This window comes from Pteropus vampyrus, unplaced genomic scaffold (genome assembly GCF_000151845.1).
Source record: "Pteropus vampyrus isolate Shadow unplaced genomic scaffold, Pvam_2.0 Scaffold311, whole genome shotgun sequence".
NCBI lineage: Eukaryota > Metazoa > Chordata > Mammalia > Chiroptera > Pteropodidae > Pteropus > Pteropus vampyrus.
In genome coordinates this window covers 520,609-547,022 of record NW_011889092.1, presented here as the reverse complement: position 1 = coordinate 547,022, position 26,414 = coordinate 520,609, and the positions used below count along the sequence as shown (strand labels likewise).

The following is a 26,414-nucleotide window of genomic DNA, read 5'->3' as shown; positions in this document are numbered from 1 at the left end:
CAGTAACAGCAGCCTGAGATGTAGTATCTGGACTAGGGGCCTAGGGAGCACCTCTGTAGTCATTAAGGAGGGGGGCCTTGGAGTGTGCTACTTACCAGCTGTGTGCCCTCAGGCAAACCCCTTCACCTGATTTGTAGAGTACAACCCCTATCTTGCAGGCCTTGTGCAAAATGGGTGAGTAAAGCTGTGTCCTCTGAGACTGGACCTAGGTGGCGATGGGTGGTGGTAGCTACCGTTTTGAGCAGCAACTGAGTGAGGGAGTATGGGGCCTGCGTTGTGAAACTCAGCACTCTAGGTCCCCCCTGGGCCAGCAGGAAGCCTGCCCCTTTCTCATGGTGAGAATCTTAAGACTTTTATGAAATTTCTATTACCGCAGTGATCTTCAGGGCTACCTTGTCAGGCAGCCCTGACAAGGGCTTATCAGATGCCCACTTTATCAGATAAAGCAGGGCTTATCAGATGCCCATTTTATAGTCATTAAGGACAGAACAGTTACTAAGGCTAGTTAGAGTGTCCAGAGATCCCTAGCACCTTTCCCAGCTCACTGTTCCAGGATCGTGCCCAGAACTAGGAAATCTGGTGGACTCATGTCCATCCCAGTGTTTGGGACACAGGATGGCGAATGAACCAGCTGCCATGCCTAGAGCAACAAATTGCCCATTTCCTCTGGTGCAAAATAATAAATAGCCTGCCTCACAGGATTAATGTGGAATTAAGGCACATATGGCACAGTAACTGGGTCTTCCATTTACATCGACTCCCTGCAGTCCAGCAGAGAACAGCCTGGAAGAGCTGCCTGCCACTTTCATTCTGGCTTGACTCATGGTGCCCAACCCTGTCCCTGTTGGAGGCTGTATGTCAGCTCAATTTGTCAGAAACTGGGCCCTCTTTGTTTCTCCAAGAACACGTCTAATATTCTGGACCCCTTGCCCAGGCACTGAAGGGCCTAGTCTCCAGCTCTGACCAATGGGGAAGGAGCAGTGGCATCGGCTGCTTTAGGATGTAAGAGAGGGAGGTTATGTTCTCAGCCCCACTGCCCAACAGGATTCCCAAAGGACCCCAACACTAGTCCCTGGGAGAAGTCCATGGTAGAGTGGGGGAGAGGGAGGTCCAGTCCCTGATCAGATGCTGACATCCTGTGTCCTTGCTTGTATGACCTGTCTCAGCCCCCAGCTTCTTTAGACATCTATAAAATGGGCCCGGATTAATTCTAAGGGCCTAGCCCTGAACAAGGTATCTCAGGATTCTGGGACCTCAGAGTCCCCAACCTCTTGAAACAGAAGTTGAGGACCTGCTTTCCTGTCTGAGGATAGGTGGCAGGAAAAGGGTCAGGGAGGCTGACATACCTGTACAGCCTAAATCTTGGCTTGTCACCACCTCCCTGGGATCACTAGCCCTGAGAGAGGGCGAGACTATACCTGTAAAGTACCCTTAGGCCAAGGTCAGATGTTTGCCCTGCAGCTTACCCTCCCAGGGGAGCAACATTACCTAAGGCTGGGACTCTGGAGAATGGAAGGCAGCCAGATTTGCCCTCAGTAGGTCTCGAACTTTGGGGAGAGGTAGGTTTCTCATTTGTAAAATAAAATAAGCCCACAGCATCTAAGATTCCCAAGTTCCTCTCAATCTTCCAAGAAGCACAGGTGATGCAGGGCCGACAGGAACACTCTCATTTTGCAGATAAACTGGCCTGGGGCCGGCTCGGGGGTTGGAAAGGCAGGTGGAGTACCAGGCACTGTGTGAGTAAAAGCCCAAGTGGCCTGGTGAGAACAAAGCCATTGTTGTGACTCTGGGATGTACCTTTACTTGCCACCTTAGCCTTGGGCCTGGTTTGGAAAGAGAAATGGACTAGATGACCTCCACGGGTCCCAGAGTGAACAATGGAGGTGTAGAAGGTGGGTCATAAGCCCCTTTCTAAGTCAGGTGGCTCTTCCTCTGCCCACCAGGTACCAAAAGGGCCCATTAGACTAAGACCTCTAGTAACAGCTATGAGAGAGGGAGGAGACACCACGGTTGAGCTTGTTTTATGGGTAACGTACCAGCTGGACTGGGTTTGGGGACAAGATGAAGAATTGGGCTGAACTTTTCAAGGGACTGAAGGCATGTGATCCTGGTTGGTGACAGGCCATAGAGTCAACTGGGGTCAGCTCCACCATGACTGAGAGGCAATGGGGACATGAGGTATGGAGGAGGGATGAGGATGTGGGGAGAAGGGAGGTGGTGGGAATGGGAGTGGAAAGAAGGGGGTAGGGAGAGAAAATGAGGAAAAGGGAAGCAGGGCCTGGCTCTAGCTGAAGCCAAGCCAGAGGAGGCAGCAGGGGAGGCTCAAAAGGGAGCCTCCCGGGAAGCGCAGGCAGCCGTGAGGGCCCGTTTCAGTTGCTCATAGGTGACAAACATCACCACGTTCCAGGAGCCCAACCGGAGGAAGGACGGCATGAACCTAGAGGAGATAAAACACAGGTCACAGGGGGCACCTCCACCTCCTGCTTACCCTGCTGGGCCCTGGCATCCAATCTAACTCACTTGCTCTGTCCCAAAGGCGGTTAGGAGGGCCCAGGGACCACAGCCTCACAGCTATGTGGCTGTGAGCAAGAATCCCCTGTGAGTCTCCATTTTAACACCCATAGAGTAGGTAGCACCTTGGGGGGAGGAAGGAGTTAAGAGCATGAGAGAATGCTGGTGAAATACTAGGACCATGATTAGAAATAGTTTGACACTTGATTTTTACTCAGTTCCGGTGGTCCTCTCCCACCTGTGTGATAGGAAGCCTGGAATTGGGTGGGGTGGATCAGAGGCTCACCCTTTGTAGAAGGCTCGGGGACCCTCCTTCTGGAGCATGGTGAGGGCACAATGGCCAGCACTGCTGTACTGGCTAGGGGCAGAGTTCATATATCTCGTCTTGACCACGTCGACAGGGGAGGCAATGATGGTGGTGCAGAAGCCTGCCCCGAAGGCAGAAGTGAAGTGGCAAGGAAGGTCATCTGCCAAGGAGGAAGAGCAGGTTAGAGAGGTCAGGACTCCTCATGCCATCACTCCAGAAGCAGAGAGATTAAGTCGCTGGGATCTTGTGATTTTAAAGAGACAGAGACTCCAGCTGGGACCTCTCCTGAGGACCTAAGAGTCATTTCGCCCACCTCGCCTCAGTGTGCAAAGTGGAAGCTTCATCCCAGTTGGAAAGTGAGAGAGAGAAACTCACTCCACAAACAGAGGGGAAACAGGATGAGAAGACATGGTCTTCAGGCAACCAGATTCCCACACCCAATCCTGGGTTGGGGTCAGCGCAAGACCCAGCACCATTTACCCTCACTCACCCGTCATGAGGTTGGCCTTCAGGAGGGCATCCTTGATGAGGTCGTAGGTCACCAGCTCAGCACAGTTGACAATAGCATTACGAGCAATATTGGGAGCAGTCCCTACAGAAGGAAGGGGTGCCTATGTGAGACCAGGAAATAGGGGAGGTGGAAGGGGAAGAAGAAACACCTGGTACACACCTTTCCAGAGTCCCCGGAACCCTTCCTTTTGGGCAATGGTCTTGTAGGCATCAACAGTGCTTTGGTATCTCTGGCTACCTCCAGCCCGGGCCTGAGCCTGGAACCGAACCTTCACCACATCTGTGGGCTGGGCCACAGCAACAGCCAAGGCACCTGTGGTGCTGCCTGCCAGGAGACGGCTCCCGATGCCAGCATCTGTGAGAGAACCATGAGGGTCTGGCCAGTTGAGCTTCCACTCATTTTCTGTCTCTCCTCACCAAATACACCATGTGACCGTAATCTCTTGCCTTTTGGGAAGAGGATCCAGACCAGCTCTTGCTCTAAGAACTCTTCGCATCAAACAAAATTTTACTCTGTCTACTACTTGCTAGGCACTGGGACACAGCAAGGAGTAGGACAAAATGAGACTTAGCGCTTTCTTACATTAGGTATTTTCATTTACTTCACTTAACCTGCTCAACAGCCCTAAGAAATCAGAATCATTTCCATTTGACGAATGTAAAAACCAAGTGGCTTTCCCAAGGGCTGGGACACATAAGACTTGGGTTCTCATCCTAGATCCACTCCCTGACATGTGATCTTGGGAAAAGTCAACCTTTTGATCCGGGTTCTGAGTTTCTACATATGTAAAATAGAGGGTGGGTGTGGCATGCTGAGGAAATAAAATGGAAGAGTGCTGGCCTTAGAAGTTAAGTCCTCGGTGTATTTTCTGGCTTCCCACTGTTGCCGTTGGCCAAGTCCTTTCTGGCAAGCCTCAATCTCCTCATCTGTAACTGGTGGGTGATACCACCTACTCTTAAGGTGGTTGTACGGACTGTCATGCGAGGATGCCCTGCTCAGAGCCAGGCACAGCCCAAGTGCTCAGGAATCGTTAGGAGAATCAGGGCCCTTCCAGTTTTCCATTCCTCTGATCCTCCTAGGGATCTTGGGGCCTAAAGGAGCTATGCTGTGAAATTAACTAAGAGCAACTGTCACTGAGAAGAAAAGGCCAAGAAGCCTACGGCCTAGCTCCACACTCACGCTCAGAGCCCTTGGTGTAGAACTGCTTGACGGAGTCATAGAGGCCGATGCGAACAGAAGCGAAGCTCATCTGGCGCTGTAGGCCGGCGACCAAGCCATTGTAGAGGCTGCGGGGACCCTCGGTGCGCACCATGGTCAAGATGGTGCCCAGCACACCGCGGTACTTGACACTGGCTGCAGCCTGCATTGGCCCCTGCCTTTCTCCTTGGATCTGGAAGACCGAGACAGGCATAGGGATAAACTTGTTGCCCTCCCTATCTTCCGTCAGCCCTGTGCTCCAAAGTTTACAGTCCCAAACACCCCATAGGCCTTCAAGGAGTTTGCATCTTGGGGAGGGAGCAGAAGTGACAACACTAGGATCCCCAGGCTTCATCCCCTCACCTGTAGCCGGACTTTAGCAGTATCCAGGGGAAAGGTGATGAGATCTGCAATGCAGGCAGCTGTGCCAGCCCCCAGGAACTTCACAGTGGCAGTAGGGGGCACATCTGTGGCCTTGAACCCAACCATGATGCTGATTTCCTGCTACCTCCCAGGAGATGGAGAAAAATTGGAGAAGGGGGCACCTTCAATCAGCAACAAGACGAAATAGAGGAACTCTGCCGGAAGCTGAGCCGAGAGAGAAATCCCATCATCAGCAGTAGTCCCAGGCCCTCCCTGCTCACTACCCTCACTGCTACCTTCCCTGACAGTACCACCTCTCTAAGCAAGGACCAAAGCAACCCCATGGGGGAAAACAGAAGTTCCAGAGGTACTCAGATAGGGGCTGGAGAAGCAAGTCCTGTTGAAAGAGTCCATATTTTGTGAAGAGCTCCCCACCCTTTCACTATAGGGGCAGTATGGATCACAGCTATCCTAGTGCTACCTCAAAAAAAGACCCTGGCCCAGCTCTGTCTGCTGGGTGTACAGATTTCACTGATGATGCCCACATTCCTGCTTCTGCGGATCTGTCTAGAAGCCGGACCAACACCTGATAGGTACAAACCTATAGGTCTACGCCCCGGATTTCTTAAGCGGGAGAGGTTCCTATGGGTCTAGAATTGTCTAAGTCTGTGAGAACAGGAATAGACAAGCCCAGTTCAGTTCTTGCCCAGCTGCCAACCCGCTTGGGCTCTCTACAATCATTCTTTCAACAAGCCTGCTTTGCTGGGCCCTGGTTCACTGAGGTGCAAGAGACAATATCTACCCTGGGAGGTGGGGGTCTTATTGTCTGGCACAGGGAGTGGGCAGGTGATTCAAGCTGCACTGGGGCTTGCAGGACATACTCTCAAAGTGCAGAGGATGGAACAACTAACTTCATCAGGAGAGAGATAAGGAAGAGTAGGCAATCAGAAAAGACTTAGAAAAGGTAACATTCAGCTGGACTTTGGTAGACACTGGGCAATTCTTGGGGTTGAGAGTAGTGCCTAGGTGATTGACTTTCCTTCCCTGGCCTATTGTGTGATTCAGGGAAAACTGTCTCCTCTGGCCAGTTTCTCTCCTTGAACATAGGGGGGGCCCATATCTTCACCACAAGAGAGGCGAGGGTGGGGAGATACAGGTCAGTGATATGAAAAGCGACACAGGAAACCAAAAGCTCCATTTTGTTCTGAGTTGGAACAACACCCTCCCCTCCCCCGCTGCCTCAGGAGGAAGTGAGCCCAGCACCCCAGTGGGGGAGGACTATCTGCTTCTCTCTCCCCTGAGCTCATTTCTTTGATTTCATTGGAACAGCTGCTCTGAGATCAGCCTGATTGGCTGCCCATGTCACTGGGGACAGGAGGAAAGAGCTAGGAAGAGTTGGCAGGCAGAGGCAGAATATAGTGGGAGTCAGTTGTGAACGCCAAGACTGATGGAAACAAACAGCTCACTTCTTACCCCAGGTGGCTGGGGCAAACAGAGATATCCAGAGCCTACTCACTACTCAATTACATCAGGAGCTTCTATAGGGCAGGGCCTGGGCTTATTCATGTCTCCCTGGAGCCTAACCCACAGGAGGCTCAGTGAAGACTGGCACTCAAGCAGCAGAATGGGTTGAAGGTGCTCCAGACTCCCCAGTTTCCCTGCTCTGACATCTCCATCCTCCAGGAGGTACTGCACACCTCTCCCCAACCCACTGCCTGGGGTACTCTGTTAGCTCACTTACTACTCAGAGCAGTTCTGTGAGGTGGCTGCCCTTACTTCCATGTTACAGATGACGGACCTTAGTAAGAGCCACGTCTACAGGTTCCAAAGCTTATGCTATTTGCTTTGTCCTGGTGCCCATTTCATTCCTTTCCTGCTGTTTTCTCAGCCCCAGGCACAGGCAGGGCCTTTCATGAGGAAATCCCACAGCCAAGTTCTCTCATGCCAGTATGACAGCTCAGAGAAAGCTTAAAATGGCGCCCCTTCTCTGGGTCTCAGAGACATGGGCCAGTTATGTCCTGACCTTGAGCTGAGTTGCAGGGTGTTGTGAATACCAGAGAAGAGTAAGACCAGCCTCTGCCCACCTCAAAGACAAGAACACAGAGGCTCAGTTGCCATTTTAAATGTTGCCTTGAGTTTGCGACAAGTCAGGTCCTTCAGAGGCGTGCGTATGGGGGCAAAGTTCTCCTGTGCTAAAGATCCTATTAAGAAGAGTAAGTAAAACTCAGGCCTAGAAAAAGTTAATCATATTTTACAATCCCCAGAAAATAACCAGTTTCAGTGTCCAAAAATTACACTTGATTACTAATCTGTTTCAGGGGCAGTCGAAGCTGGAGTCAACAGTATGTAGTGACTATAGGTTTCTGCTCTAGCTCTGCTACTGATACTCTGGGTGACCCAGAGCCAATCACTCTCCCGCCTGGGCCTCAATTTCCTCCTTTGTAAAATGGGGACCACCATCCTTGGCTTGCCAGGGTCAGCTTAAGGACCAGAATGAGACTAGGGATATATGAAAGTGCTCCGTGAACTCTGAACAGTGACTTCACTGGGGTGGTGGTGGTAGTTATTTCTGTTAATGTGCTGCTGCCCCCTCCACCCCATACACACCGCAGAGTTAGAAGGCAGTAGGAGACCCCTCCCTTAGACTGTACTCTTACCTGGCTTTGTAAGGTCTCACACTGAGGCCTCCAAAATCAAGCTTCTCTAAAGGCATCCCATTCTTCAAAGCTGCCAGTGGCTATTAGGGCCCGATCCTGTTGGTTTTCCATAGAAAATGGCTGGGAGACGAAAAACCTAAAGGTCATACTATGTGTCCTGTGGATAATGGCAAAGAAGGAGAGTTTAGAAAGGGAAATCCACCTTAAAAGACCACATCCCAGCAAGGAAAGGGGTGGATGGGCGAAAGTTTAAATTACAGTCAATTGAACAGGAGAAGTAAAGAACACAGCGGATAAGGAAAATGGTGAAAGAGAGACAAAGGACGGACAGAGAAGAAAAATACAAAATAGGTTGGGAGGACAAAAGGGAAATTAAAGAGAGGGAAGCGCGCGTCTCCGCGCGGCCGTGTAGCGGGGGCAGGGCTGGGACAGGCCGGGGCTCACCGGATCGCAGGGAGAACGCGAGAGTGCGGATGGTCTGTCCTCAGTCCGAGGGCGCGTGGAGGAAGCGCAGACAGGGATCTGTTCCAACACGCGGCCGACCAGGCTTGCAGTGGAGTCTGCGCAGGCTGCCGCGCGACTTTGGTCCTGGGGGCGGGGCCTGCTGGCGAGGGGCGGGGCCTGCCGGGCTGCGAGAGCGGGGAATTGACCCTCTAGCCACCGCCTTTCCGCCGGAACCGTCACGCCTAGGGTACTCTGTGCGCCTTCCAACACTGCCTTTTCTGTGCGGGCGGATCCCCGCGTCAATCCCTTGGGTCTCTCACCCGCTCCACGAGGTCACACCTTCGCTCCGCCTCACACTCTCTCCCCGCAGTCGGTTAACCTCATTGAGAGAAGGGCAAAACTGACGCCTGGAAAGAAGCAAAGGCTGCCCAAGGTCACACACGCCTCCGCCCGCACCCCTCCCTGTCATGGCTCTTTCTAACAGCCCAGATGCTCGGGTATAAGTGCACTCCTTTTCACGGGTCCACTTCGCGACCCCGGACTCTGCAAACCACCTGCCCGCCTCTGGAGCAAGCGCGGGCTCCCGCAGGGCGGGGCCTCCCAACCGGCCTCGCTGGCGATTGGTTAAAGCCGCCGCGTTGTTAGAAGAAGAAACCAATCCTGGCTTCAGCAGCAGGTGGCCCGCCACCGCCAACGGCCATTGGGAGCAGCTGGGCTCTCTGCGTTGTCCCTCTGGCCACCCTCCTTGCCTTGGGGACCCCGAGTACTTCGACCTGGGTGGGGCAAGGGCACCAACCGTGACGCAAGCGGGCCGGCGCCCAAGGAGTGAGAAGGCGAACAGGGCCTGGGCCTGGTGCGTGCCCAGTCCTAGTATGAGAAAGAGACTTAGGAGATGAACTGGACATGAGTCGCCCTTTGGTGGCTGGAGGTCTTGCGGGGGTGACACGTAAACAACCAGTAGGTGGGTCCTGTGGCCCGGACAAGCACATGCATTTGGGGAGTAGAAGGAGATAGGTCTCTGTTTACCTTTGGGCTCTCTGTTCCTACTTTTGTGTACCCTCTGTCCCTTGTCTTCCTCTGTTTACATCCTTGTCAGCCTCCCAGAATCGGGGGAAATGAACATTTAGTCAATGCAGTTACTATGTTCAGGTTCAGTGTGAACTCTTCACATAATCCTGTGAGGCTGATATTAACCTTTTTACAGATGGGGAAACAATCCCAAGGAGGTTAAATCCCCTGCCTAATATCACACAGGTAGGAAGTGGTGAGCCGTCACCTAAAATCTGGTCAATCAGGCTCCATGACTGTGTTTTCTGTATTGTCCACAAGTAGAAGGGATTGTCAGCCCAGGAGACAGACTATAGCTGGAATGGGAATGGATAATTATAAGAGATGTGTATGAAAGACCGTCTAAACTTGTATAAAAGTTTTATAAGAGTTTATTTGAGCTGTTTTTTTAGGACATGCCCAGAAGCAAGATCTCACGAAATCCATTGGTGGTAGATTAAGGAGGTGAGAGAAAGGAAAATGGGGAAATCTCTAGGGTCGGATAAAAAGCAAGATGGAGAAATACATACTTATTTTACATTGGTGGGTATGGGATAGTTAGTAATTAACATTTACAGTACATAGAAATGATATGCAGGGAACAAGATCAAAATGAGGGCTTCTGTGGTCTACCCTGGTGGTCTTGTGGTCTGGTGCCAGCAGTTGTTCCTTCAAGGGTCTATAAAAGAAAATTTACTCTAACATTTCAATGGTATGTTATCCTACATGCATAAGAAAAATGATCAGGGCTCACTGAAGGTAAATATTGACCTTTGCTATTGGCCAAGGATATGACAAGTTGCTATGACCTGCCCAGTTAGGAATTTGTGATCAGACCATCCTGTGGGTTACTTTTGGTCACTGAGCTTGTCAGGTTTATTACATAGCCCCTTTTTCCTTCACACAGGTAAGAAAAACACACTGAGTACATGGCCCTGGTAGAAGCATAAGCAAAGTTGAAACTAAGTCAAGTCAAAAATTATTTCACATCCACTGCTGGTCTTGCACTCACATGCAAAAGCCAGACTAGCATAAGATGGTAAAGCAAACTAAAAAAGCTGTCCTCTGTGTGAATATCCAGTGTTGAAGCGCCTTTCTAGAATGAGTGAACAAAGTTAAGGACATATAGAGAGTTTCCTACTGGAATGGCAAGCGTTTTCAAAGGCTTTCTTTTCTCCAAAGATTGTGTTTAGCAGTTTTCCTACAAACTTTCTTATTTAATTCAGAACTAAACAGATAAACAGCTCTGAACTAAATGAGAAACAGCTCAAGAGGAAACCAGTTGGCTTCTGTTGTGGCAACCCCAGAGTTGTTTTGTTGTTGAACACTTAGTTGCTTCCTCAATGACCATTTCAAATGATTCTGTACTTTCACTTGCTCTGAGCAGGAAGTTAAATCAGGTTCTCCTTTCTGATCAGAAGCACCACCAAGTTTTCTGTCTGCATGTTGACTAGAAGCATAGTCAGGGGGACATATCCACAGAAATCCCTGTAAGCCCATTTTGTCCCTTGATTATAATGCTTATGAACACCCATATTGACACAAGCAAATTATCCTTGTAGTTCTGTTTTATCAAATAGAAAGGTTTCTCTCATCCCATCATTCAACATCTAAACTAATCTGAAGTAGAGATTACTTCAGTACTATGACTCCAAAACATTATTATGCTCAGTAATAACCCTGAAACATATCTGACTGTTTTTTTGAAATTTTGTACCTTTGGACAGTACAAGAAATGAGGATCTGATTTCTGGGCAGTGACTTCTGTTTAACTGGTCTAATATTCTGGGGAGTACTATTACTGGTGGAGCGAATTCATTAGTGAGAGGAGCAAAGGAAATAAACATGTAATTTTTGTTTAGAACTCTGCTGCAAGTTGCAGGGTTCAAATCAAGTAGGCTTTCATAGTGTAAGAGGTTCGGAAGGAAACCAGAATTGGGTTGTTCTGGCTATGCAGTTCTGTGACTATATCGTTATTAAAACGCAGAAGCAGTATTGTGTTTCTCAGAGTAAGTGCCTGATCAAAATATCTCTGCACTTCTTGTTCACCAGTGTTTTGAAGCTTTTCTAGTTCTGTAAGGAAGCTGTGCAAGGGACTTAAAGTGAGAGTTTGCCAACTTTTGGTGAAAGATTTCCCAACATTAAAAAGGCAAGAGCTGAATCAAATAGGAAAACAATGTGCTTTGTGTATCCTGCAGACACACCCAAATTGCTTATACTGGCTGTCAGCTGGATCCTATATTTTTCAATATCGGAGCTGACAAAGTTTCTTGTTCAGGACTCATACTTTCCTTGCCATCCTGTGATAGGAGTATCTTTTGTGGATCAAAAGTAATTTTAAATGTTTACCAATGAAACATTCCACCATGGTGAATGAAGTTGATCCACATTATTACTGTCTTTTCTCATGGACAAAGCCCAATCAGCAATACACAGAAACACCATTCTTAACCAGGGAGAAGGCTATCTCGGGAACATTTGCAAGCTCTGCATCATTAGCATACTCAATTAAAATAAATACAAAGTTTCAGAATAATAACCTAGTTATCTTGCATTCAGTTCATTACAAAACTCTTGAGAATAAAACTCTCATTAGATATTGATATAGTCAAATAAATTTTTTGTTATATAAATGATGTACCACATTGTAATCTAATGATATAGAGTCTTGAGGACCTGGATCAGTGATCTTATCTACAGTATATTTCTCAGGAAAAATGCATATCTTTATGCCATTTTTGTGATCTGACCAGCCTATACCACCCACCATGCCTCTATGGCAGTTCCACTGGCTTTATTGGTAGATGATGTGACCATTCTTCAAATTTCAAAAAGAACAAATTTGATGATCTACATTGATTTATAATAGCAATGTATTGCTATCTTTTTATGCCGAGAAGACTTAGACAGTCAGCCTTAGTAAAATTGGGCAATGAAGCATAAATTTTCTCATGGTTTATAATGTTCTAATCTCAGAATAATACGAAAATGGTGTTATCCTCAGGCCCTTTACCATAATATCCAATAAATGGTCAGGGACAGCAACAAAATAATCTTGACTGTAATAGTTCCTTAAAGTATTTGCGTTCATCTTTTTTGATACGTTTAAGTTACATTTCTGTGTCATATCTGATTGTGTATATGTGGAAGACAACCTGCTTTGCATATTTTCTCTGTGAATTTCCAAGACACTGTCACATGTTGGCAGTTAGCTTGTTCCACGGATCGCTGTGCCTGTTGTGGAACTCCATGTCTGGTGTGAGGCCCTTGGGACAGTTGAGGGAATCTTGCTGGTGACCTCACACCGTATACTTTAGAATGCCTAGGCTGCTCCATGGTGAGGGCTCCAGACAGCTCAACATGGCAAAGAACAGGGAACAGCATCAGGGTGCACCAGAGGACCCAAGTTTCTTCTTTAATTATATTTTAAGAAGAAAAAAGCTTTTAAAATTATCTTTCTTATAAATAACTGTCAAGGCCCACTGATCTACTCTCATATGTGACCATTCCTCAAATTTCAGTGAAAAGATTGGAGAATGCCTTTATTTTGCTTCTCTCCATTTCAAAATTTTTGCCTGTCTGACTCTTTTATTTCTAGATTTCTTGTATCCTATCTAGAGTCACCTATCCCACCAGTACCCCTTATTCTGTGCTCTTCTGTTTTCTCTAGGACCTTGCTTCTGCAATCTTTTGTCCTTCTCTTCAATCTTTCTCATCTTCAATCTTTCCTTTCTTCATATGTGTGTATGTATGTGTGCAAATTAAAAGGAGCTCACAGCACTTTCCTACTTCTTTTACAATGGTTATTTTTCTTCTTTTCTTTCTCTGCCGAGCTTTCCAAACAATTGGCTGTCCTCTGACTTTTCAGCTTCTGGCACAACTCTTACATATTTGATGAATGAATAGATGAATAATCTCACATTTGTCTCCTCATTATCTTTACAATAGCCACACAGGCCGCCTTTCTGTTCTTTGAACACTCCACGCTTATTCCCATATGGCCTGTGGACTGCTTGTTCTCTTTTTCTGGAACATTCTTCCTCAGATCTTTGCCTGACCAACTCCTCTTATCATCCCTACAAACACACACACACACACACACACACACACACACACGTGCGCACACACGCGCACACACACTGCACATATCAATCAAGTCAAAAGTAAGAAAATTTGAAATATGAATTTATTTGAAATCCAAACTAGACACTAAATATATATATTTTTTTTCTTTTGTTTGGACTTTCCAGTTTATATATGTAGATGATCTCAAATTATAATTTAAACTTAAGAAAGTGCTGAGATGAGAAGTGAGTAGATATTCACTTTTTCCCAGGGTACAGAGGAGTCAGAGCAGAGAAAGAGGGGTGACTTTGCTGAACATTCTTGCCAGGTAGGAATTATTCCCACTTCTCTGGTAGAAAACTGAGGTGCAAGGATTCCTGGTTGGGTTGCTAGTAAGGTGGTGCGGGGCGAGGTTTCAACCCAGTTCTGTCATCAGAGCCACACAGCTGCTAAGAAGCAGAAAAAGACAAGCATTCTGCATCCCCATTATCAACCTGAAAAATGTCTAGTCTTAAATTTAGAAGGAGGTCATCTGGTTTAACTCTTTTACAGATAGAGGAGCTAAAGCCCTAAAAGGCAGAGCAACCAGCCTGCGGAGAGAGAGCCCAAAGCAGTGTGGGCGTGTGGGGCCAGATCTGGCCTGAAGTTAGAAAGGGAAATTCTGTCCAAGAAGGAAAAGGAAGAAAAGTGCCTGTTCTCATTCCAACACCCAAGGTGTGAATTCCTTTATTGAGTCATAATAATTTTCCAAAATTCTGAGTCCTGATACTTTAGGCTCTCAGCCTGGCATTTACCTCTTTTTTCCAAAGCCCCGCACTCTTCGAGGTGCCTCGCAGTCCAGCCGGGAGGAGAGGGCTGCATGGGAGTGGGGCTCCCACACAGCTGTACGTCATCCTCTGTCATTCCTGGTCCTGGAGCTCCTGATTCCTTTGGTCGCACCTCTAGACAACTATCTTTGAAAAGCTTCTTCCCTGTCAATTCCTCATTGTCCAGACAAAAATCTTTCCCATGGCCTTGTCCTTATATTTACATTTGTACAGAGCTTTTATAAAGCGCTTTCCCTTCCAGCTTCTCACTTGATCCTCATGATACCTCTGGTGAGGTAGCTGCGTTGGGATTATTATTCCCATTTTACAGGAAAGGAGACTGAGGCTGTCCTCTGGATTCTCAGTGTCATGAGGGACTATTTATGAGTCAACCTTGCACTGGCCCAGCAGTGCTCCCCCTCAAATTTTCTAGAATCCAAATGGATTCTACACAGCAGACTTATTACACATATGGCCGATGATCCATAGTTAATCAAAGGCAGTAGTCACAGCTCTGTGTTGCTTTGACTGTGTCCCTCTAGACTCCTTAGCTGATTTCCAAGTTATGAGCCACTCCTGTCTCATGCTCGCAGTCTTTCCTGTTCATAATTCATCGTCTAATCAGATTTTTCAGGGGACATAGTTTGCAAACTTCCATTTTATCCAAATGGATCTGTTTTATTTTCTCTTGCCTAAATGTTAGGCATCCAACCTAATGGGTTTCAAAAATTAATATAATTTCTTTTCCATCTTGTCAGTGCAAAACAAAGGTGTTCTCAAGACAAAGCACTGAAGACCAGAATCTTTCCTCCTCTTCTACTTCTGTTTCTTGAGTCAGCAGCAAGTAAACAGTTCTGTAAACATGTGTGAGTCTGTGTTCCTGTATGCATAGACCCACTAATTTATTCCATTCTTAACTGGTTTTGTTCCAGTTAAGTCTCAAGTGGCCTGTCCTATTCAAAACGGAGATTCCCGTAGCATCTGGACTTTCATCAAGGCTCGTTTCAGCTGTTCGTAGGTTATGAACATCATCACATTCCAGGCTCCCAACCGCAAAAAGGAAGGTGTAAAGCTGATGAGAAAACAACCAAAACATCAAACGCGGTGGACTAAGTTCCTGAAGAGATCTACTGTGCTCTCTCCATCACAGTGTTAGTGCGAACGGGCCTGGACTTCTGTCAGTCATGAGCATTTTCTAATATTGGTTCAGTCTTTTTCTTCTTTGCTGAAGGAATTTAGGCAGAAGTTGGAGTCAGGAAAGGAAAGAAAACTAACATTTTGAGCCAGGTTATTATATCAGGCAGTTATTCCCACTGTTTATAAGGTAGCTATGGTTGCTTCCAGTTGTCTTTTTCAGAAACTGAGACCCAGGGTGGTTAAGCAGCTTTACTAAAACCTCCTGACGCCACTCTGCTGCTGGGTGTTTGTGGGCTCATTTATGTCCTGAGCAGTCACCTCTGAGGAGGCACCTGCCAGGCACCGCAGGGCGGAGACAGTGTAACACCAATTTTATTTAATCTCCAGAGAGCCTGCCTGTCCTGTGATAGTGCAGCCAGGAGAGAGTCCCCACATCAGCTGTGCTTCACAGACTGAGGGAGGAGCCTGCAATCTAGCCCCTGCCCTTCTCTTCAGCCAGTCTCTGCTAATCCCCTCCTGGTCCTCTCTGCTCCTGCCAGACCCCTACTTCCATACCTTTGCCCATGTTGCTCCTTCTGCTTAGATTGTCACCAGCTCTCCTCACCTGGCTGGTTGCTTTTGGCTCTGTAGGAACCAGCTTGGGCACCATAACCTCACACCAAGGCCCCTTCTGAACCCTCAGCCTAGGCTCATCACAGGGAGTATAGATAGCACTGGGGCAATGAATGTGAACTTGAGTTGGACCTTGGTTTAAATCCTAGCTCTACCGGTTTCTAGTTTCCTGCCCTTGGATAAGTTACTTAATCTCTCTGAGTCTGTTTCTTTACCTGTAAAAAGAGAAAAACAACAGTATTTACCTCATAGAGTTGTCGTGAGGATTAAATGAGTTAATGTACAGTACACAGCACAGAGCCTGGTATCAGTAAATGCTCAATAGATGTCACCCACTTACAGCTGTTCCTTGAGAGAAGCGTAGCACAGGGCCTAACACTCATGAGAAGCTCAGTAAATGTTTGCCAAGTGAAAGAATAAACTCAGACAATTGGCTATAGCTGACGATCATAATAATAGAGGCTCTTATGAAAAGAACAGTCTGCCAGTGGAAACACAGTTTTATGATGTCATTCCCAGGGTTGAGAACCTGTTTGCTTGCTTGGTCCAGTCTGACACGGGAGCCAGAAAACTGTCATCAGTGGTGAGAGGTGAGAGGGCCAGGCAAAGAGCTTAGCAGTAGGATGAACAACACGTTGTTGGGTTGCGTGTGATAATCTGGGTTTGAGCTGTGGCTCTGCCCTTTTAACTTTGTGAACTTGGGACAAGTTACTTGATGCTTATGAGTCTCTTCCTCAGTAAATGTGGAGAACACTGTACAGTTCAGGGGGTTGTTAAGATAATATATGTAAAGTACTTAGCACAAGGCCTAATAGTGACTTAGTGATCATGATTGTTAATAAACTATGTATTGAGTGCTAGGGATTCTGGGAGATGAAACGTGTGTTTATCATTTGTCCCCAATTAAACTGTGAGCTCCTTGAGCATAAGGGTAGTATTTATTATCTCACCGTACCCTGGGTGGAGCTCCTGGTAAGTACTGACAAGATAGAACTGAGCCGTTCTCCTTGGCTTTGAGGAGCTTGCACTCCAGCATAGCAGATAATTTAAACTTACAAATATTTATAACACAAAGTAGGAGGTAGTAAATACCACACAAATGGTATCAAGGAAGTATTGCTGAAGCTCACAGGGATACTTGAGGGTTTTGAGGAGAAGAGGTGGCATTTGCACTAGTTTTGAAGGATGGCCAAGATTTAGGGCATGCAAATGGCACGGGAAAGGCGTTCCATGAAGAGGGAATGGTAAATGCCGAGACACAGAAGCAAGGAAATGTGATACACATTGGGCACTTCAGCTGCCATTGGTGGTGACCCCTGGTTGTGGCAGTGGGCTAGGGAAAAGTCTCATGATTACCAACCACTTTTCCCTCTTTCTTCCTGGTCCAGTAAGTTTGGGGACAACACTTTGACCAACGCTTAGACTCCTTTTTCTTAGATAAGGCTCCCCTGACTTTCCAAATTAGATTTAGTTTGCTCTTTTCCATTTTTTAACTTCCATAGTTCTTTATACTCTCCTTTGTGGCAATTACATCTGTTTTATTTACCACTGCATCCCCAGATGGACCCTTGGTAGGCACATTATACATAGAAGGAAGAGAAGAAGGAAGGAAGGAAGGTAGGAAGGAAGGAAGGAAGGAGAGAAGGAAGGAAAGAAGGAAGGAAGGAAGGAAGGAAGGAAGGAAGGAAGGGACAGAGAGAAGCCCAAGTTTTCTAGGAGGAAGAGTGGAAGCAGGAGAGGGAGGCTCACCCTTTATAGAAGGCTGTGGACCCCTCCTGGGCCACCATCTTGAGCATACAGTCCAGGGGGCTGCGGTACTGGCCTGGGGGCGAGTTCATATACCGGGTCTTCACCACATCCACTGGGGAGGCCACAACCGTGGCACAGAAGCCAGCTCCAAAGGCAGAGACAAAGTGGCAGGGGAAGTTGTCTATAGCAGGGAAGGGGAGAGCAAATATCAGGCTGTGAGATGGGGAGTACACTTGTTTTCTGTTCCATGTGTGTTTATCATTTGTCCCCAATTAAACTGTGAACTCTTTGAGCATGAGGGTAGTATTTTCCATCTCTCTCACTGCCCTGGGTGGAGCTCTTGATAAGTACTAGCAAGATAGAACTGAGCCTTCTCAGTTGGAAGGTCATCGGCCCAACCACCTTGTCTGAGGAAACTGAAGTCAAGAAGGTGACCCTTGCTTAAAAATACATGGCAAGAAATGGTGCTGGGCTGAAACTCAGGTCCCTGGCTCCCCTGTCTAGGGTTTTTTCCTACTTGTCACAATGATTTACTGGGTGCTGCTCCTCTCTCTGCTTGTTCTAAAGCCTGGTTGCCTCTGGGTGGTGCCCACTATGTGGAGTTCCAGGTTCCCTCTCTGCTGTGGGAGGGCTGTCTGCCTGGAGTGCCGGGCCTCACCGGTGAGCAGGTGATGGTCTAGCAGCTTCTCCTTGATGATATCGTAGGTCACCATCTCAGCACAGTTGACAATGGCATTCCTTGTGATGTTGGGCAAAGTTCCTGTTGGAAAGCGGAGAGAAGGCTGATCAACAGGGAGTAGGAGAAGTAGACCCCCCGACTGCAAGGCCCGAGGTCCCAGTTTGGGGGGCATAGTGCTCCATTTCAGCAGTCTCAGAGGAGCCCACCTCAGCTGAGTAGATTACACATTTTCTAATGTTAACTCTCAGATTTTCTGTGTCCTCCTTAGAGACAGAAAACAGGACCACTTGTGTGTGTTTGGGTGAAATTTTGGAGGATAATCTGCAATATCAAAATTTAAGTATACCTCCGTGACGCTTGGTTAGAGCTAGAAAAAGAAGTCTTTCTTTGGAAGAGGGAGGCTGGGCTGTTGGAACAGTGACAGAATGCAGTGGTGGCAGGGCCTGAGGAGGGCATCAAGGCCAATCCCCTGGTTTCACAGATAAGGGCCAGGCTCCAGGAGGACACAGTGCAGGTGACTGCAGGGTCAGGGCTGTGACCCATATGTCCTGCCCTTAATCTTCACTGGGAAACTGTTCCTTTTGCGAGGATTCATGTGACCCTGGGCTTCATGTGAGAGAGACTCCAGCATTTGTCCAGGTTGCCAGCATTTAGTCAAGTAGGTTACCCTAAAGCTTTGCTTCCAAGAAAGCTCCCTTCTCATAGCATCTCCCCACATGCCCCACTCCTTACAGCTGCCTTCTGTTTCCTCTCCCTGCCCTGCAGTCACTTCTCTTACATCTTTGCTTAGAAGGCCCTTCCCTCCCATCTCCACACATCAAAAGCCTGCTGAGCCTTTGAGGCCTAGCTTGAGCATCATCTTTCTTCAGAGCCGCATGGTTTCTCCTGCCTTGGATCCGATCCTCTGCATGAACCTAGCACATCCTGCCCCATGGTGTGGCTGTTCCTTGACACGTCTCATCACCTCTATGTGTCTGTGAGAGCTGTGAGGGTGTGGAAGGTGTCTTCTATTCATTTCTATCTGTCTCCCAGACACCTACACATGGTGAAGGGTTGGTAAATTGAACTGACTTTGGGGTGCTGAGATGTTTTTGGTTAGGATGCTCTTTCAGAATTACTGGAATACACTATGCTGGTAGTTCCCTATTGCTCGGTTCTCTGCTCCAGCCCTGGGGTAGGGAAAGCTCTGCCGAAGGCCCTTGAGCGGAGTCCAGACATACCTTTCCACAGACCCCTGAGCCCTTCCTCCCTGGCGATGGTCCTGTAGGCATCCATTGTCCCCCTGTACTTTCTGTTGCTCCCAGGCCCAAGGTGAATGCTGGCCTGAAATCGGACCTTCACCACATCCGTGGGTTGGGCACAGACTACTGCCATGGCCCCTGTGGTGCAGCCTGCCAAAATCCGGGTGGCGATGCTGGAGTCTGGGGAGAAGAATTGAGACTGGGACAGTGCCCCACCACCTGGCGCCTCTCTGAGCCTGTTGCTATTTTCTGCAGTGCTGTCCCTGTCTGATGCCCACTTCTTCTGGGCCATTACTCTGGACCTTCCTTGATGGGCTTGAGCATCTGTTACCAGCTCCCCACGCCCCAGCTCTGCCTCTGAGTCTGAACTTCCCTGATCTCTGCACCCACAAGTTCTGCTTCCACCCACCCGCAGTTGTCCATGGGATGCCCACAAGCACTCACGGTCTGATCCTTTCGGGGTGTAGAACTGCTTGACAGAGTCATAGAGGCCTATGCGGATGGAGGCGAAGCTCATCTGGCGCTGCAGGCCGGCCACCAGCCCGTTGTAGGGGCTGCAGGGCCCCTCAGTGCGCACCATGGTCAGGATGGTGCCCAACACACCACGGTACTGAACGGTCCGGGCCACCTGGGTCGCTTGGTTCTCCCCCTGGATCTGAGGGCCGCCCCCACAGAAGTGTGAGGAGCTGGGTGGGGGTCGGTAGGTGGATGGGGCTGTGTGCAGAAGGACCTGCCTGGGGCTATACTTCAAGAAGAAGCATGACCTCAGCTGTCACATCCCAGTGAGAATAGCTGAGGTTTGTATAGCAGTTTACAGCTCACAAGCTGTTAGACATGGTGTGGTGTTTGATTCAGAGCAAACGGAGGGCAGACTGTTTCTCCCACTACAGTGGTCAGTGGCTTGCCCAAGGTCACCCAGTAATTCCTTACTTTTGCTTCATACTTCCTGGTTTCCCAAGTAGAGCTAGGTCATGAAGTGCCCTGCCATGTCATGACAAGGAATTAAGATTTTTTATTTTTATTTATTTTTATTGGCAAGGCAACCCTTGGTTGACCTCACAGATTGCAAGGACCTTGCCAGCTTACAATTCCTTATTTTTTTATTTTTATTTTTTACGCTTACAGCACCTGGTCTTCCTAGGTGGTCTCCCATCCAAGTACTAACCAGGCCCTGCCTAGCTTCTGAGATCAGACGGGATTGGGCTTGTTCAGGGTGGCATGGTCATAGACGGAATTAAGATTTTTTTGTCTTGGGTGATGGTGATGGGGAAGCGGCAAGACAAGGTCTTAAGCAAGAAGTCAGTGGCCTGTTTGGGGTTCTGTTTGAGGAAGAGCTTGCTGGCAGCTGGTGCAGGTGCCGTGGTGGGGACCTCAGCCCCTCCTCTGATGTGAACAGTGACCTTTGGCCAAAGGGCACCTACCTGCAGGCGGACCTTAGCCGTGTCCAGTGGGAAGGTGAGGAGGTCAGCAAAACAGGCCGCCGTGCCTGCCCCCAGGAACTTCACAGCTGTTGTGGGAGGTACTTCTGAAGGCTTTAGACCAACCATGGTCCCAGGAGGCTCTGTCTGGTCCCTCCAGGGCCCAGTGCAGGTCCAAGGAGAGAAGCCACTCTGCAGCTCTGGGCCTTCGTGCAGGAAGAAGGCTGCAGGGGACAGGCAAGAGGAGACAGATGGAAAATGTACGGTCTGGCTGGTCCCCAGGCTCCCCATAGCACCAGGAGGGACTTTATAAGTGAAAAGCCTGGGCAGCTATATTTAACTGTGAACTGGCTTATACAAACTGGTCACTTTCTCCTCCCTTATCTCTCGTGATCCTTGCCTCCCCACTGCCCTCATGGTGTAGGCAGGGCTACTGGTGGATCTTCACTGTGCCGAGGAGGATACCAAGGCTAAAGCAGTGACCAGACCTGGTTTTGATTCCACCCCACAATGCTGTTCTCCTTCCTCAGCAATAAGCTGCTTCCTGGGAAAAGTCTGCTCCCAAGGTATATGGAGAGCCTGAGAAGTCTCACCATTTCAGGTCCTTTTATCCCAAATAAAACAAAATAAATGTGCCTCATGAATTAAACTAAATTGCTAGTAATCTTGGATGAAGGCTTGTTTGTTTTGTTTGTTTGTTTGTTTTTCAAGGCTGCCCGAATATACTTTTATTATATTTAAAACAAACAAAATCCTTCTCAGCTTGTGATTCCTTTTCTGTTACTAAAGATATTTAGTCTGTGACTAGAGATGCCTCCTCCCAACCCTGTGGGATCCTGGGCTGATGTCCTGGGCATAGAGAAGTCAGGGAGACCAGCCTGACTTCTGGGCCACTCAGTGGCTTTGTCTTCCCAGGGCTCTGAGGAAGGTGAGGCTGAAGCGGGGACTGCCTCTGCTCTCTGGGCTGGTGTCAGCCACGTGCTCTTCCTTTCCTCACACTTCCAAGGCTGTCCCTTCTCAGCTGACGAGGACGAGCTTGTCAGAGGAGGATCAGTCTTGGGTCAAGGGAATATGTCCCTGGTGTGTACCTGTGTCTGTGCCCATCTTACTGCTGGTTGATCAGGGGTATGTTTGCACCTGAGGGTCCTGGTTTAGCCTTGGTTACCTTGGGACTCTGGCACACCTGTCATGGGCAGCCCTGCATTTTTCTAGTCTGGACTTCTATGCATCAAGCCTTAGTGTTGATGCCATCTCATAGTAATTCACATCCACTGGTGCCCCAACTCATACCCCTAGTGTGCTGGGATCCAGGACTCTTTAGTATCTTCACCTCTGGAACCAGGACCGGTCCCACAGAGTCGTGAAGTGGACAAAGTGTGAGCTCTCTTCCCTACTCTGGTCCTGTGGTGAGGTAACCTGAACTCCTGCCTTGTCTTCATGGCTTACTAATGGGTGATAGGACCTTGGATACATTATTTAACTTCTCTTCAGTAAATGAGAATAATATGTTACCTGTTCAACAGTGATAATTTGATGCCAAAAGGTAGAAGTTCATTCGGGACTGCCATCTACAACTCTTGATTTCTCTGTGCTATCTCCTCAACCCACACAGCACCCTGGACTCTCATTTTTCTGCCACCTTTCCCTGGGACAGTCTGTTCTTAAGATGGAACTGTTTGTTCTAATTCATGCTAAGGCGTAAATGACTATCTCAGTGATCAGTTATTTCTTGATCACTATGCTAGGTACTAGAGAAGAAAAAATATGCAATGAATCATGTTTGGCTCTTGCTCTCAAGGAGCTTACATTCAGAAAGACAGGTGTAGAATTATCCAGATGGAATGAAGGAGGTGAGATGTGGTAGGATGTGTTGAGATTGGAACTAAACCCTGGTCTGGAAGCCTGGGACATAGTGTTAAGGGATAACTTCTAAATCCTGCCCTTAGGAAGGGGTGCTTTTATTTTGATCTCTCTCTGCATGAAATTATATTCAAATTTTTGTTTTTCAAACTTTTAAAATTGAGGTATAACTTACATTTTAATGGTCACTGAGCTGTAAAGGGAATTGTGCACCGATTCTGGAACGTTAGGCCTGGAAAGCAGATGGAGGAGGAGATTTTCTGGATGGGAACTTAACTTAGTGTCCAAGCATACATAAGTCAGATCATATCACTCTCCTGTCTTGAAACTGTCCAGTGCTCCCCCCCGCCATTCCATTATTCAAAACAAAGTCAAAAGTCCTCGCCATGGCCTATAGGCCCTCCATAAAATCCGCCTCATGCCAGGGTCTATGCTTTGCGCTCCGGGACATCTGGAGATGAATAAGAACAATGAGTGCAACTTGCCCACAAGGAACTCTCAAGGAGTGTATTTTGGGGGTGTGGGGTGGGGAGGAGTGTAATTAGACACATACACAAATAACTGTAGTGTAAGATGGGCTGGGCCCATGTCAGAAGGAAAGAGCCATCAAGAAGGGACTCAAAGGTCAGAGAGACCCTCTCTCTTGTTTGTGAGGTGTAATTAGAACAATTTCATGATGGGGGGTGGGTGGGAGGATGGCCGCGTGAGTTAAGTTTTGAAAGGTAGGCAAGATTTCAGCAGCTGGAGAAGTGTGAAGGGTGTTCCAGGTGTGGGGCAGGGCATGAGCTTATGAATAATGCGGTATGGCTTAGGGTAGGAGGAGAGAAAAGTTCACAGGGAGTTTTATACACCATCTCATGGAATTCTCATAACTTTTCTGAGAGGAGCCTCTCCATTTCGCCTACTTTCAATGACCAAACCGAAGTTCAAAGACATATTCTTGCTCAGTGTTAACAGCTATAAGTGTCAGAGCTTGGTTCATTCTGCTATACTAGGCTTGTAACAGCCCTGGAAAGAAGGTGGGACAGACTTTAAATCCATTTTACAGATGAGACATAGAGGCTTAAGATGGGAGAGACTGGCTGAAATCACAGAACTCCAGCCAGATTCTTGTGATGGCACTAAGTATCCCTTCACCATTCTACTCAGGGACCCCGGTGGACGTGGTAGTATGGATACCCACATTCTTTCATATTATTGAGGGCATTCGAAGCCCTTTGTAGTTATTAAATTATATGCAAACCCATCTGTGGGGAATTAAGTTCTAAGCACACAGAACTACAGCTTGGTGAGGAAGGCTAAGTGGAAATCAATGCTCAGTTTGGCAAATGAAAAAACTGGGTCCCCGAGAGGCTGAGGCCTCTGTAGGTTGCACAAATCAGGCCTCGGCTCCATCTGCAGTGCTCCTCCCATACCCTGTCTTCCTGAATTTTTGCACTGTCTCTTTGACAGGGTTCAAGAAAGATCTGGCTCCTTGGGAGGGTGTTATGGAGGCCCTGGGGCCCATGGAGCTGAGCTGGGCTGAGGGGACAACCCTGCAGCAGTACTGTCCTCCCTATGCATCTGTCTTCACTCCACTTTGCTTTACAGAAGATCAGCAGCTGTCTGTGAGTAGCGACTGCCCACATCCTGTTAGCCTCTCTTTCCTCAAATGCTGGCATTTCCCTTGCCATTCACCTCATGTGACGTGGGTTGGGCTTCTTGGAACCTTAGCCTGGGGAACTTGAGGGCCTGACTCTCACAGCTGGGAGGCCCTTGAGGTCTGTGTTGTGTCTCTTACTGGTTGTCGAAGTGTCCCTTCTTCAAAACTTTTGGTGGGGATCTTTGGAAACATGGCGGAGTGAGAGACATCACCAGATCTCTTCCCTTGAAACAAAAATAAATTGAACATCTAAAATGCAACAACAAAAAAGTCACCCAAACTGCACACCAGCAGGTCTGAGCTTGGGATCTGCGCATAAGAGCTACCACAGGTCAGAATCCCGGGTGTCAGACGGTGGACTGGGAGAAATAAAGAAGCTGCCTCTCACAGACTCTGGAGCTTCATTCAGGAGAAGGGCGAGGGGGAAAAAGAGTGGCAGATTCCCTGAACAGCCCTGCCTGGGAAAGCTGTGAGCTCCCCATGGCCAGCCGGCAGCAGGGCCCAGTCATCAGGGCAGAAGGCAGAGAAGCGGCTGGCAGAGAAACAACAGTTGATTTTTACTAGCCACGGTTACAAAACTGAGGCCGAGGCACAGCCCCCAAGCCCCAACCCAGAGGGCTCCCAACCCACACTCTCTGAGACCAGTCACTGCAGAGCCCCATGGGGACCTGAGGAAACACTAACGAAACTGTTGCTAACACTGACAGGGACTGAAACTGAGGGTAGCGAGTGTGATTAAATATCTATCAGAAAATAAAAAGGCATTTTTAAAGCTTTGTATAAAGCAGGGATCCAAGAGGCTTAGATCCCACCTACTGGAAACCAAAAGAAAAGCACCTTCTTTGCAGGAGGCTAAAGAGAGATCTTTATATAATAAATTTTCTTTCTGGAAAAAGAGCAGAATACATTTCCATTAATGCCCGGGTGGAGAAATAGTCCATTAAACACCATGAAAAACCAAGGTGACAAGGCATTTCAGAAAGAAAAAGAAAAATCTCCAAAAAATAATCTTACAGACATAGAAATATGCAATTCGAGTGACAGAGAATTCAGGATAGTACTTCTGAAAAAACTCAGTGAATTCCAAAACAAGTCATATTGACAATTTCAGGAATTGAAAAAATACCTAGATGAGCAGAGCAAGGAGATTGAAACTCTCAAAAAGAACCAAATAGAACTTCTAGAGATGAAGAACACATTGCAAGAATTGAAAAATGAAATAGCAAGCTTGGGAAATAGAGCCAACCAAATGGAGGAAAGGATTAGTGATATCGAAGACAGAAATCTAGAAATAAATCAGAAGAAGAGAGAAACTGAAGAATGAAAAATAATGAAAGAGGAATTCAAGAACTAGCTGATACCATCAGGAGAAGAAACATAAGAATAATGGGCATTATAGAAGGCGAGGAAAAAAGGAGAAATTAGGACCTTTCCGGACATAAAAATTGAGGGAATTTTCCACTACGAGGCCTGCACTACAGGAAATACTGAAAGGGGTCAGCTCACCTAAAAAAAAAATGAAAAAAAAAATACACAGGTGCTGTAGGCGTAAAAAATAAGGGATTGTAAGCTGACAAGTTCCTTGCAATCTGTGAGGTCAACCAAGGGTTGCGTTGTTTAAAAAAATAAAAAATAAAAAAAAATACATAATTAGGAGTAAAGTAACTATTGGGCAAATAGAAGCAGAGGAGTGCAACCCTTACTAAGAACAGGGCATTATTAACTTAAATAATAAGAAGAGAATTGTTATAACAAGATAGTAATGAATGTTCAGCATACATAGTGACAAATTGAGATAATAATGACCGAAAAGGCGGGGATTCAAAGATCCAAATTCGCAAAGGGGAATGGAGATAAGGCACGCACAGAAGAAAATGGACAACTGTATATATACAACTATCCTTTACATATTCGTAATGGTAACCACACACCGAAGATTCAGAACTGAAGTATATAACATAAAACAAGAAGAACCAGAGGCAAAACCCACAAAAGCCAACCAAAAAACAAACAAACAAACAAACAAACAAACAAACAAACAGAAAAACCACAGAAATACAAGGACAAGGAAGTAATGGAAACACCAAGCTACCAGAAAGCAAAAGATAAAATGGCTATAAGAAGACCTCATATTTCAATAATCACCCTAAATGTAAATGGACTGAACT

General features: G+C 47.4%; 2 protein-coding genes and 1 pseudogene across 2 annotated transcripts in view; all 3 read right to left on the bottom strand.

The window, feature by feature from the left end:
* Positions 1-2,004: 2,004 nt before the first annotated feature.
* On the bottom strand, positions 2,005-8,155 carry UCP2 (uncoupling protein 2). Its single transcript, XM_011377369.2, has 8 exons — positions 7,991-8,155; positions 7,547-7,703; positions 4,890-5,114; positions 4,509-4,719; positions 3,489-3,683; positions 3,309-3,410; positions 2,798-2,978; positions 2,005-2,437 (listed from the first exon to the last, which is right to left on the bottom strand). Exons 3-8 carry the CDS (start codon positions 5,013-5,015, stop codon positions 2,323-2,325), a joined length of 930 nt encoding a protein of 309 aa, XP_011375671.1. The 5' UTR covers positions 5,016-5,114; positions 7,547-7,703; positions 7,991-8,155; the 3' UTR covers positions 2,005-2,322.
* Positions 8,156-10,016: 1,861 nt separating this feature from the next.
* On the bottom strand, positions 10,017-13,995 carry LOC105303686 (annotated as a pseudogene).
* Positions 13,283-26,414, bottom strand: part of UCP3 (uncoupling protein 3) — a 23,086-nt gene continuing 9,954 nt past the window's right edge. Inside the window, exons 2-8 of the mRNA XM_011377366.2 lie at positions 22,780-22,836; positions 20,748-20,968; positions 19,771-19,981; positions 19,306-19,506; positions 18,065-18,166; positions 17,407-17,587; positions 13,283-14,980 (exon numbers count right to left, since the gene is read on the bottom strand). Of these exons, the coding sequence (XP_011375668.1) occupies positions 14,866-14,980; positions 17,407-17,587; positions 18,065-18,166; positions 19,306-19,506; positions 19,771-19,981; positions 20,748-20,873 (936 nt within the window). The 5' untranslated portion in view covers positions 20,874-20,968; positions 22,780-22,836 and the 3' untranslated portion in view covers positions 13,283-14,865. The remainder of the gene's footprint in view (positions 14,981-17,406; positions 17,588-18,064; positions 18,167-19,305; positions 19,507-19,770; positions 19,982-20,747; positions 20,969-22,779; positions 22,837-26,414) is intronic.

What these genes read in the sequence shown, in the direction of transcription:
- UCP2 (XM_011377369.2), bottom strand. Translation starts at nt 5,015, where the DNA reads ATGGTTGGGTTCAAGGCCACAGATGTGCCCCCTACTGCCACTGTGAAG. An exon ending in CTGCTAAAGTCCGGCTACAG is followed by an intron (nt 4,720 to 4,889) that starts GTGAGGGGATGA and finishes TCGGTCTTCCAG; the next exon opens with ATCCAAGGAGAAAGGCAGGG. An exon ending in CTACACCAAGGGCTCTGAGC is followed by an intron (nt 3,684 to 4,508) that starts GTGAGTGTGGAG and finishes GTTCTCTCACAG; the next exon opens with ATGCTGGCATCGGGAGCCGT.